The sequence below is a fragment of the Molothrus ater genome, chromosome 7, assembly GCF_012460135.2.
Source record: "Molothrus ater isolate BHLD 08-10-18 breed brown headed cowbird chromosome 7, BPBGC_Mater_1.1, whole genome shotgun sequence".
Lineage (NCBI taxonomy): Eukaryota > Metazoa > Chordata > Aves > Passeriformes > Icteridae > Molothrus > Molothrus ater.
Genome location: NC_050484.2, coordinates 722,416 through 734,749, shown reverse-complemented (window position 1 = coordinate 734,749; position 12,334 = coordinate 722,416). Strand labels below are relative to the sequence as shown.

The window sequence follows — 12,334 nt, the reverse complement described above, 5'->3', positions numbered from 1 at the left end:
ATTAGGACGAGCTATTCTTCAGACCCCCCCATCAGAATTAATCATTGGGAGTTAATTTGAAGCTCAGACAAGTTGCTGTTAATTTAGTGCAGGGAGGACGGGATGGAATAAAAAGCTGAGGTGCTGGCCGGGCCTCCTGGGTCTCATTAATCAGCGAGCTGAGACGGCCTGGCTTGATTACAATTTGCAAAAAAATTCATTAGAGCCCGGGCGATTGACAATTTTTCTCTCTGCCTGTGATCTGACTCATTAGGCAGCCAAATGAAAGCCATGATGATGGTGATGATGACAGCTATCAACCCCCTCGCTTGTTTATCTCCTTCTCCTCCGGCCCCCGGCCCGGGGCTTCCCCCTCCGGCCCCGCTCCGGCTTGGGGGGGCAGGGGGGACCCCGGCCCGGGGCTGGCACCGGGAGGGATCCCCGGAGGGAACGGGGCTGAGCAGCAGCTGCTGCTCCCCAAAACCCCGCACTCGCAGCCCCGGCAGGGGAACGGCCCCGTTTGGGGGGCACGGCCCAGTTTGGGGTCATACCCCGGGTTAGGGGGGCACAGCCCGATTTGGAGCGCATCCCCCGGTTTGGGAGCACACCTCGGTTTGGAGGTGCATCCCCTAGTTTTAGGGGCACAGCCTGGTTTGGGGTGCATCCCCCGGTTTGGGGTGCATCCCTCGGTTTGTGGATGCATCCCCCAGTTTGTGGTTGCATCCCCCGGTTTGGGGTGCATCCCCCGGTTTGGGGTGCATCCCTCGGTTTGTGGATGCATCCCCCAGTTTGTGGTTGCATCCCCCGGTTTGGGGTGCATCCCCCGGTTTGGGATCACAGCCGAGCGTGCTGCAGGCTCCGCGCTGGCCGGACAGCACCGAGATCCGGCCGGGATCAATCCCAGCAATTCCAAAGATGATTTTTTGTTTTTAGCAGCAGCAGCAGCAGCAGCGGCGGCGGGGGTGGCGCGGGGGGTTTGTCCCACGCGTGTCCCGCGGCTCCCGGCGAACCCCCCAAAATATTATCGTCATTATAATGAGTATTCCGGTTTTTTTAAAAGCTTTTTGAAGCTTTTTAAAGCAGGCTGGAACTGCGCGTGTTTTCCCGCGTGTCCGCGGCCGCCCGTGGGGCAATGTTGGCCGGGGTTGTGCCTTTTTGGGGAGCAGCTGGTGGGGATGGGGATCCCCCTCCCCGTGCACCCCCGGAGCCACGGCCAACCCCCTCGGACCCAAACAAAACCATATTAACAGCATTAATTATAATAATTATAATAAATAAGTGATGAAGCGCGAGCGGTGCCACGCGGCCGAGCCTGGGAGCCTGTCCCGGGACAGAACGAAACCCCCCCCCTCCTCCTCAGATTTAATTATTTCATTTCAATAGACCTCACCACCCCAAAACCCCCCCGGCGCTCCGTTTTCCTGGGGAAAATTTCATTTTTAATTCCAAATCGCCGCCGCCGATGTCACGGCGGCACCGGCATGGATGGAGCCGGGATAATGGGGAGGGGGAAAAAAAAAAAAGGGGGGGGGGTGGGGATAAAAAGGATGCGGGAAGGGAAGGGGGGGACGCGGGACCCTTCGGCCCCGACCCCTCCCAGCCCCGATCCGGCCCCGCCGCAACGGGAACGGGCGCGGGGCTGGGGGCAGCGGCTGCACCCCCCAAAAAAACCCCAAAAATGGGGCTGGGGGAGGCAGCAGAGCCCCAAAGCCCGGGCTGGGGGTGGGAGGGAGAGGCGGCGGCACCCCCCGAACGCGGGGCGGGGGCTGCACCCCCGGGCAGGACTCAGAGCCGGGGGTGCTCTGCCCCCTGCCCGCGGCCAGCCCCGAGCACGCACAGCCAGATTGTTTGGGTTTTTTGCAGCTTGCACATCCCTCAAAATAAGGGGAATAGGAAAAAAAACCAAACCAAACCAAAACAAAAAAATACCAAAAAAAGAGAAAGTTTTCCACCCGGCTCCCCCCTCCCCGGCAATAAATGTGGCTACAAAAATATGAAAAACAACCACAAAAGCAGAAAATCGAAAATACAGGCGAGAGCAGCATCACTCCACTCGGGCAGCGCAGGAGGGGAAAGGAAAATCAGCCTAACGCCAAATCCTGGACAGAACAGCCGGGGGCTCGAGGGCTTTTTTTTGGCTTTTTTTTTTTTTTTTTTTTTGTCTTTAAAGTCTTTTCTGTTTCTTTGTCGGTTTTTATTCACAAGACTTAGTTTGCTTTTAAATTTCATAACTTATAAGGAAATAAGCTACATCGAAATAAATTAAACACAATAGTGAAGATCGTGCTGCTTTTTTTTTTCTTTTTTTTTTTCTTTTTTTTTTTTGCCCTTCCCCACCCTCCCTCCCCTTCTCTCCTTTAAACATGGCTTGGTAGAATAGGCAAACCAAATCGACAGAAAGCCAGGCAAAAAAAAAAAAAAAAAAAAAAAAGAAAAAAAAAGAAAAAGAAAAGAGATTTTAAAATCTCATTCCCCAGTGCCTGCCACTCAGCCATCGGCAATAAAACCAAACAATAAAAAAGGCATGAAATGAAACTCTGAGTTTTCTTTCGGCTTTTTTTTTCGTTGTTGTTGTTTGTCTGTTTGTTCTCTCGTTTTTTTGTCGGTTTGTTTTTGCGTTTTTTACCTTTTGCCCCCGAATAAGAAAGAAAACCCCAAAGGTGGCAAAAGGCGCGGCGGGGTTCGCTGGGGATGCTCCGGCCGGGGGATGCAGCGCGGCCTCGCTATAATAAATATCTCTGTTCTGGGGGAGGGGGGGTCTGTGCGCCTCTTCCAGCCGGGATATCCCTGCTCCGAGATTTCCCAAACACTTCCCAAGCCTCTTCCCCTCGCGGCGAGCGCAAAGTTTCGCTTTAAAGTTCGCCCGTGCTGGGGATTCGCCAGGCGCTCACAACGCGGGGTTCTTTTTTTTTTTCGTGTCGGTTTAGTTTTTTTGCGGTGCGTTTTGGTTGCTGTTGTTGATGGTTTTTGTGGGTTTGTTTTGGGTTTTTTTGTTGTTTTTGTTTTTGTTTTTGCTTCTCTCGGTTTTGTTTTTATGCGGATGGGTCGCCTTCAAACCCCGGGCTTGGGAACTTTTCCCGTGAAAAACTGAGCGCGGGAGGAGGGAGGGACAGGGATCAGGGTCGGGCTTGCTCCAGCTGCTGGTGCTGACTCCTGATCGCGAACCTGCTGACGTGCACCGGGATGGGCACCACGATCTTGGGGTTCCGCGAGGGCTCCCCCGTCTTGGAGTTGGCGTTGCCCGCCTTGACCCGTTTCCATTTGGCCCGCCTGTTCTGGAACCAGATTTTCACCTGCACCTCGCTGAGTTTGAGGGCGTGGGCGATCTGGGACCTCTCGGTCAGGGACAGGTACTTTTTGCAGTGGAATTCCTTCTCCAGCTCCAGCAGCTGCTCGCTGGTGAAGGCTGTTCGCCTCCGCCGGTTCTTGCCCGTGGACGTGGTGCTGCCGGAGCTGGGCGGGTTCTGCGGGCTCTCCTCCAGCGCGGTGCCAGAGTCCTCCTCCTTGTGAGCCGCCTGCCCGGCGATGTTGTCGTCCGAGCTGTAATCGAGATCGCTGTCCATGGAGAAACTTTCCTCCTTGCCTTTCGTCTCCTCCTCCGCCTTGGGGTCCTCCTTGCCCTGCCCGCGGAGAGCCCCGGCTGGAAGGGAGCAGAGGCCTCGCGTTAGCATCGCGCACCATCCCAGCGCCCCAAAAAACCATGCTTCGACCACCCCCTTTTTTCATTTTTATTTTCCCTCATTTTTTCCCTATCTACCGGCAAACGCATCTTCCGTTCGCTCCGATGTTACCGAGAGCTCACTCAGCCCTCCCTGCTGCCCGGTCCCCCCCATCACTTCCCGCTTCCCCCCATCCCTCACTCACCGAGGGAAGCCTGGACGGCGTCGGCGGCGGGGAAGGGCAGCAGGGCGCCGTCCTTGCCCAGGAAAGCTTTTCCATCGTCGCCGCCGCCGTCCGGGGGGATGCCCTCGGCTTTCTCGAAGTTGCCCGGCGGCGCGAACTTCCTGGCGGCCTCCTGGTGCTGCGGGGACGCGGGGAAGGTGCCGGGCAGCGTGGCCATGAGCGTGGAGGTGAGCGCCATGCCCTGGGCCAGGCTGGAGCAGAAGCCGGAGGGCAGGCTGGGCAGCGGGTGGTGCTGCGGGTGCGCGGGGGGCAGCGCGGGCGGCAGCGCGGGCGGCGGCGGCGGCGGCGGCAGCACCACGGGCCGGTAGGGCATGAACATGGGGTAGCCGGTGTACACGAAGTGCCCGGGGGCGGGCGGCGGGGGGCTGCCGATCAGAGAGTCGATGCTGAAGGCCGTGCTGCTTCCCAGCGGGCGCTGCATCATCATCAGCGAGGGCTGGAAAGCCGCGCTCATGCCGGAGCGGCGGCGGGAGCGAGAGGGAGAGCCGGCACCTTCCTCCTCCTCCTCCTCCTCCTCCTCTTCCTCCTCTTCGTCCCGATCCTGCTGCCGCTGCTCGGCGGCGGCGGCGGCGGCGTGCTGGCCGCTGGGCCGAGCCGGGGCGGAGCGGGGCCGCGGCCCGGCAGCTCCCGCACCTCGGGGCCGCCCCGCCCGCGCTGCGCCCCCGCGGAGCCGCCGCCGCCGCTCTGCCCGCCCGCGCTGCCCCGCGCCCATTCACATTTTGGCCGCCTGGGAATCCGGCCCGCCCCACGTGGCCGCCGCCGCCGCCGCCCATTGGTGGAGAGGAGGAGGGGGCGGGGCTTGGCGGCGAGGCCACGCCCCTTGGGACACGCCCCATTCACGGCGCCCCGGACGGCGCGGCCCACGCGGGACCGCCCGCGGAACCTCCGCGGCTCCCGGGCTGGGACATCCCCCCCGCACAGCCCCGCGCTGCCTCCCAAACCCTGGAACAGCCCTTTTCCCGAAACATTTTCCTTTTCCCTGTTTCTTTCATTTTTTCTTTTTTTTTCCTTTTCCTCCCCCTTTTTTTCCCTTTTCCCCCCTTTTCTCCTTTTATTTTTCCTTTTTTTTTCTTTTTTTCTTTTTTTTTCCTTTTTTATTTTTTTTGTTTTTTAATTCACTCTCACCCCCTCTTTTTTTCCCCTCCCTTCTTTTTTTTCCCCATTCTTCCCCCCCCCCTTTATTTTTCTTTTTTTCCCTCTCTCTTTTTTTTCTTTTTTTTTTTTTTTTTTTTTTTGAAAAGCCCCCAAATAGGCTCCATGTGGTTCTGGGTAAAGTCAGCCCCTGGCTTGGCTTTGAAATTGCTTCTGCAATTATGTAAAAGAGCCATTCAGCAACACGGCGGAATTAAAAGCGATGGAGGGGCTGCTCCCTTTTCTCCGGCGAGCTTCTCATGTTGGCCGGCTCAAAGCCTTTTCCAACACGACGTCTTTGGCGAGGACAAAAGCTGGAACAAAAAAAAAAAAAAAAAAAAAAAGGGGGAAAAAGGAAAAAAAAAAAGCCCCCAAACTTGTAAATTGAACGTCAAGGGAACTTTACACAATTTCAAAGGCCATAAATAATGATAAAGGGACCAGGCGAAGAGGCAAACCCAGGCAATTAATGGAGGTTCCCAAGCAAAGATCAAGTGGTTTGGAAAATAAAATTAAATGCAGGTGAAAAAAAAAGAATAAAAGAAGGAGAGGGAAAGAAAAAAAAAAAAGAGAAAGGAGGGGAGTTGCTTGGGGGTGGGTGGGATGCCTCCTGCCTTTGGGAAGTTGAAGATTTCCCGGGACAATGGTGCTGGCTGTGCCCCTGCGCTTGGCTTTGGGGGGTTCTGCAGCCCAGACCCCGCCTCAAAGCGGCTGTGGCCGGGGGGAGGCTCCCCAAAAGGCCGGGATCAGCGGGAGATTCCGCTTGCGAGGGCTCCCCAAAAGCCGGGGATCAGCAGGAGATCCCGCTTGGGAAGGGTCCCCAAAAGGCCGGGATCCGCAGGAGCCCCCTCTTGGGCATCCCCCGCTGTGCCAGCCAGGGTGGCACATGTCGCGCAGGACACCGCGCCTGCGGTGCCACCCTGCCAGCGCTGCGGACACCCACGGAGCCCCCTAAAACTCCCCAGGATCACCCCAAACCCAACCCGTGTGGGATTGGGGTGCCAAGCCCCCTGCCAGCCCCCCAAATCCCCTAAATCTCCCAAATCCCGCTGAGTGGGGCTGGGAGCCTCCCCGGCCCCTGCCCGGATATCTGGGTCAGTTTATCCCCCAGCCACCATCTGAAAACGTTCATTTCAATTAAACAAGGGGGGGCGGGTTATTATTTGAGGGTCTCGGCGCATTTTTTGCTGCATCCGCCTCGCCACCCTGCAGTTTTTGGGGTGCTGACCCCCAGCAGGATTTTGGGGTCTGTGCGGGAAGGATTTTCCCGGGGGCATGGCCAGGGGAGCAGCTGCGGCTGAGGATGGGCAGGGGGGGTTTGTGTGATGTGCGTGCACAAACACTTTTGGGGCCCAGCTCCGACTTGAAGGGAGTGGGAAAAGTTGGATTTTCCAGCTCATTTCCATATGTCCTGGCTCCGTCTTGCGGAGGCCACCATATGTGCAGCAGCTCGGGGAGATTTCCCATTTTCCTCGTGGATGCTTCGTGGATTTTTCCTCTCCCATTTTTTTCCCCCCTTTCCCCGTGCTCCACTCTGCGATCGCATCCCTCTCCTTCCTCCCTCCCTTTCCACCATGCTAAAAAACTCCCGAAAACCTGGGAATTCTCGCGGGGAGCAAAGCCAAGCGAGCCGAGAGGGGCAAAAAAAAAAAAAAAAAAAAAATCCCATTTTTTCAGGATTGCGGGAAGGGCAGGGATAATTAGGAATGGCAATGTGTACCAACAGGCAGCTCCTGCAGCTGTTTTTATTGTCAGCCCCCTTCAAAATTTGCCCACAAAAAAGTGCCTTTGCAGGACGGCAGCATTATTTCGGGCAAGAATGGGCTTTTTGTTCGGCACATAATTAGCTGATTTTTTTTTTTTCCTCCCGGAGGAAAAAAAAAATAAAAAAAACCACAGAAAAAAACCCCCCAAAAAACCCAACCGAACTCGGCGATGCCTGATTGTGGCAGGAGCGAGCCGGGCGCGATTGTGGCAGGGAGTGGAGCAGGAGCGAGGGGGAAAAAAAAGCAAAAAAGGGGGAGAATCCCAAAGATTTGGTGGGAATCAGCGCTCCAGAGGGTCGGGCTTGGTCGGGGAGCTCTTTTCCCCCCAGGCTGGGCCGTGGGGAGGGAGCAGCCCCGGCTCCAGCTGGAAATGCGGTACCCAAACGCTGCTCCCGGGATGGATGGAGCAGGAGGCTTCGGGCAGGGATTGTCCCCAAAAAACCTCGCAGGGGAGGAGCAGCAGCGATGCTGGGAGCGGGCAGGGTTTGTGGGGTGGCTCTGATCCCTTCCTGGGGTTTTAACCCCAACTGGAGGCAGGCAGGGGATGCAGTTTGGAGAGAAGGGAGCGCTGGGATGCGCTGGAGCCCCTCCAGGTGGGAATGCCCCGGGCACAGCATCCCCAGCCCGGCACATCCCGCCTGCCCTGCCAAGGGATCGCTGCCCACCCTCCCCTGGGCACCCCCAGCTCCGATCTGCAGCGGCTGATCTTCTCCAAAGCAAAACCCGGGCTTCCAGAGCCTCTCTCCAGCCAATTCTTGCATTTGCCGGGGAAATTTTAATTGCGTGGGAAACGCCACCAAAATCACCCAAACTACATCACCCTGCGGTGCTTTTAAAGTCTTCTTTTTATTATTTTTTTTTCCCCTAGGAGAGGGAGGTGAGTAAGAGAGGAGACCCTGAGCAGAATGAGCAGAATCACCCCCCAAAAATCAGCGAGCTCTCAGTGATGCCGGTGCGAGCCAAAATCAGGGATGTGGCCGCGGCTCGCACTCCTCCTCCCGCGGGGAATGGAGGCAGCTCCCGGGCTTATCCCGGAATTTTGGGAGAGTTTTGGGAGCTGCCAGCCAGAGGGTGGGAGGGCAGGATTTCAGGGATTTCAGGATTTGCCCCTGGCCGTGCATGGGGGATGCGCCCCCCGCCCCACACGTGGAACCCCCTCCTTCCTTCCCCCTGCCCTGCACAGGGGAAAGGGAAAAAAAAAAGGCAAAACAAACCCCAAAACAATCCCCAGACCCCAAAACAATCCCCAAACCCCGAAACAATCCCCAAACCCCTCATCCCCCGCTTAATCCCATTAACTCCTTCGCGTGTTCCCCTTTGAACTCCTTCCAGCCCCTCCCGGGGGTTCCCCCACTTCCACTCCACGCTTCTTTTTTTTTTTTCTGGTTTTATTTTTAATTTTTTCCCCCCCTCCCTCCTCCCCCCTTCCCTTTTTAACAAACTTGAAGGTGCTCGGGATTTTCGGGTAAGGGGGAAAAAAAGGCTAAAAGGGTAAAAAATAACACGGTGCAGGTTAAAAAAAAAAAAAAAAGAAATTTGACTTCCATAATCGCGGCTCTTATCCCGAAATTCGTTCGGATAATGGCAAATAGGCTATTTTAAAAATGATTTTAAATGGATACAGGTTTAAACAAGCGGAGTTCGAGTATTTTAAGAGCCTTACAGGGGATCTTAACCAAACACATCGCCACGGAGAGTTCAGTGCTGGCAAACCCCACGCACCCTCTCGTTCCCGGCTTTTCGTGGAATCGAGTTGAGAAATCGGTCGGGATAAAAAAAAAAAAAATAAAAAAAAAATCCCGACTAAAAGTCTAAAATATTCCCGGGTCAGAGGGGCACCGTCTCATTAAAACCAGCGCGGTCCTGAAACTGCAGTGCAGACATTAAAGTGCAGTATTTTTCAATTAGAGCTGACGAATTCAATCAAAATTCCATAGATTAGGATGAAATGAGGCATGGGTCATTTACAGGGGAATTTAATTGCAGAGCCATTAGACAAATAGTATATTTGCCATTCTCACATTATCCATCATTTTAGACATCAATAGAAGGAGCAGCATCTTTGCTAATACAGCAGCACTTCCCAATCTCTGCCTGTAAACACTCCCTTTCCCCATAGCTCCTGATTATATCTGATTTCATTTAAAGCCATGGGGGATTATAAATGTTCCTGCAATCAGGTTCATTAGGACTTCAAAAAAAAAAAAAAAAACCTCATTTCTGATTCGTATCTGCGCTTTGCGGATCGCCCGGCGCAGCCCGAGCTTAAAAAAAAAAATTGAAATAAATAAATAAATAAAGGAAATCAAACGCTGTTTCATTACCGGGGCCACTTCGGGGTTTGATTATCGCCTTGACGAGCCCCCTGTTCAGATGGTGAGAGGCAAACTCGGCTTCCCAGCGGGATCACCACCCCCCCTGCATCCCGGGGGGGCTGGATCCTGCTCCAGAGGGTGCCCGAGTAGGGAAAAAACACCAGACGGGACGGCAAAACCTTTTTTTTTCCAAATTCTTTTTATTACTTTTATTTTCTTTTCATTTATTTTTATTTTCCGGTGGGAGGGTGCGCATCACTCCTTAATTCTCCCCAGCTCCTTGCAATCAGAGAGGTGTGTGCAGCAGGGCGGGGAATTCCCATTATTTGGAAATTGTTTTGCAGCTGGACCATCGGTGCTTTAATACCGCAGGGTGGGAAAACGAGCAGGAGCAGCCCAACCACACACACACACACATACACACACACACATAGAGGGAAAAAAAAGAGGAAAAAAATCCTCGAGGAGAGAGGAAGGTCTCTGACATTTTTTGCCTTAATAGCAGCTTAATATTAAACGTCTTTCATAAAACACGCACATCCAGATCTACTTAGAAAGGAAAAAAAAAAAAAAAAGAGGAGGAAAAAAAAAAAAAAGAAGAGAAAAAAACACAGAAAGCCTTCATTTCCCCCAAATGTATGGCGTGTGCAGCGCTGTGTTAGCTGCCTCAGTAATTTAATTGGAATGAAACGTGAAAAATGTGTCATTTTTTGAAGAATTTATGCATCGCTTCCTGGAAATCTCATTGTCTTAACTAGCAGCCTACTGTGTTCTGTTTAGCAGGCATAATCGCATTTTTATGTGTCTCCGTATTAGAAGTTAATGTGACCTCCCGTCTTTAGCTGCTGGAAAATAATAATAATAGCCAAAAATATAATAATAATAATAATAATAATAATAAAAACCTCCAAAAAAACCCAAAAAACCCGAGAACATCTGCATCAAAACAAGGCGCTGCCAGGAAGGAAAAAAAATCTAAAAAAATCTGTATTTGGGGTATATATAATTTAGGGCATATATATATATATATATATTTATAAAACGCTCGCCAAACTTATCAACCCCAGCCCGGAGCATCATCCCACTCGGAGCATCATCATCATCAGCCTCATCATCATCATCACCATCCCACCCGGAGCATCATCATCATCATCATCATCACCAGCACCATCCCTCCGGCCGCCGCGCTGTCCCCGCCGCCGGCAGAAGGGCTCGAACCGAAGGCAGAACCTCCCCCGCCAGCCCCAAGGGCTCGGAGTCCATTTTTTAGAGGGTTTTTTTTGGCCTCTAAATCTCATTTTTCGCCTCTTTTCGGGGGGTCCCGGCTGCCCCCGACGGCCGAGCAAAGCGCGCCCCCTGCCGGCCGCGGGGAGCCGCGCACCCCCCCTGCACTGGTGTCTCCTCCTGTCCCCTCCTGTCCCCCCTGTCCTCTCCTGTCCTCCCGTATCCCCTTCTGTCCTCCCTGTCACCCTCTGTTCCCTCCTGTCCCCCCGTCCCCTCTTGTGCCCTCGTGTCCCTTCCTGTCCCTCCCTGTCCCCTCCTGTCCCCCTCGTGTCCGCCTCTGTCGCCCTCTGTCCCCTCGTGTCCCCTCTGAGGTGCATTCCCCACTCCACCCCTGTGGATTTGGGGTTTTTGGGGATTTGGTGTTTTGGGGTGTCCTGGTGGCACTCTCTGTGTCCCCCCCGCGCACCCGGAGGTAAAAGGTGACAAAGATGACAGGAGCAGCGACATTGAGCTTGGCTTGGTTCAGATGAGGGTGACAGCTCAGCCAGGAGGGGATTTGCCTGAATCCCCGACAATTCCCACCAAAACAAAGCGCGGAGTCCCACAGGCACGGGAGGGCCACGGGGTTGGGGATGGGGCCACCCCGGGAGGCACAAAATGTTGGGGACACAAGGCGGGGCAGGGCTGGCAGTGCTCGGGCTGTCCATGGAGGGACAGGGATGCAGCAGGTGGAAGATGGGAGAGGGGAAGAATTCCTTTAATTCCTTCTCCTCCTCATTTCCATGCTCCAAGGGCAGCAGCTCTGGGAGCCAGGGATGCAAAGTCCAGCCAAACAGGAAAAATGAGTTATCCATAGATATAAATAAATAAATAAATATATATATATATACACACAAATATAAAATTGTATATAAAATATTTATATAAAAATATTACATAAAATATAAATAATTATACAAAACTATAAATAATTATATAAAATATAATATATGCGATTTATATATATAGATAAATATTAAAAATTTATATAAAGATATATTTATAAATAAAATTACATATAAAATATAAATATTTATAGAAAAACAAATTTTTATATATTATTTATATATAGAAATAAATATTAAAATTATATATATAAAATATGATGTATACAATTACATATAAAATATAAATAACCATATATATAATAAAATTTATATATAATATATAAAAATATTTTAAAAATGTATAAAATATCTATTTTATTATAATAAGTCTAGAATATAAAACATAATCTATAATATCAAATTGTATCTATATTTAGAAATATATAAATATAGAAAAATATAAATTTATATCTTTATATCTATAATTATATACATGTATATGTATGTATACATATGTGTATATATATACACAATTATATCTAATATGTATATTTTTATTTATATGTATGTGTATATATATGTATATATATGCATATAAATACACACAATTATATCTAATATGTATATTCATATATTAAAAATACAATACATATAATTTTGTGTGGTTTTTTTCTTTTTGTTTTTTTTTTTTTTTTTTGTTTGTTTGTTTTTTAACCAAAGCAAAACCAGCTGTAATTGAGCACTGGAAGAATTCTGGGGAGCACTGTGGCAGGAGGACAGCTGTTCTCCCAAGGGATGCACGTGTGCACATCCTTTGGTTCAGCAGGAATTAACCTGGGCAGCCTGAGGGTAAATCCTGGCTCCTCCTGCTCCCTTTGGCCAGGTGACTGTGGGAAATGAAACCACAAATTGTACAATTTTGGGTTTTCCAGCCCCCTCCTGTGCCAGCCTGGGGACAGTGACAGGCACAAGGGGTATGGGAGGGGCTGGAAGATTCAGGGATTTGTGTCACCCTGCTGCATGGAATAGCCACAACATCCTGGGTGGCTCCTACATTTAAAACAACTGAATTTAAATTTATTTTAGGGTCATTATTAATGCTGCTAGACTTTGCATCCTGCTGAGGGCTTCTACACAGCCCCTCTGCTTG

General features: G+C 51.6%; 1 protein-coding gene across 1 annotated transcript; it reads right to left on the bottom strand.

Annotated features, from left to right (window-relative positions):
* Nucleotides 1-2,457: 2,457 nt before the first annotated feature.
* GBX2 (gastrulation brain homeobox 2) lies at nucleotides 2,458-4,336 on the bottom strand. Its single transcript, XM_036386853.1, has 2 exons — nucleotides 3,844-4,336; nucleotides 2,458-3,619 (listed from the first exon to the last, which is right to left on the bottom strand). Exons 1-2 carry the CDS (start codon nucleotides 4,334-4,336, stop codon nucleotides 3,096-3,098), a joined length of 1,017 nt encoding a protein of 338 aa, XP_036242746.1. The 3' UTR covers nucleotides 2,458-3,095.
* Nucleotides 4,337-12,334: the final 7,998 nt, after the last annotated feature.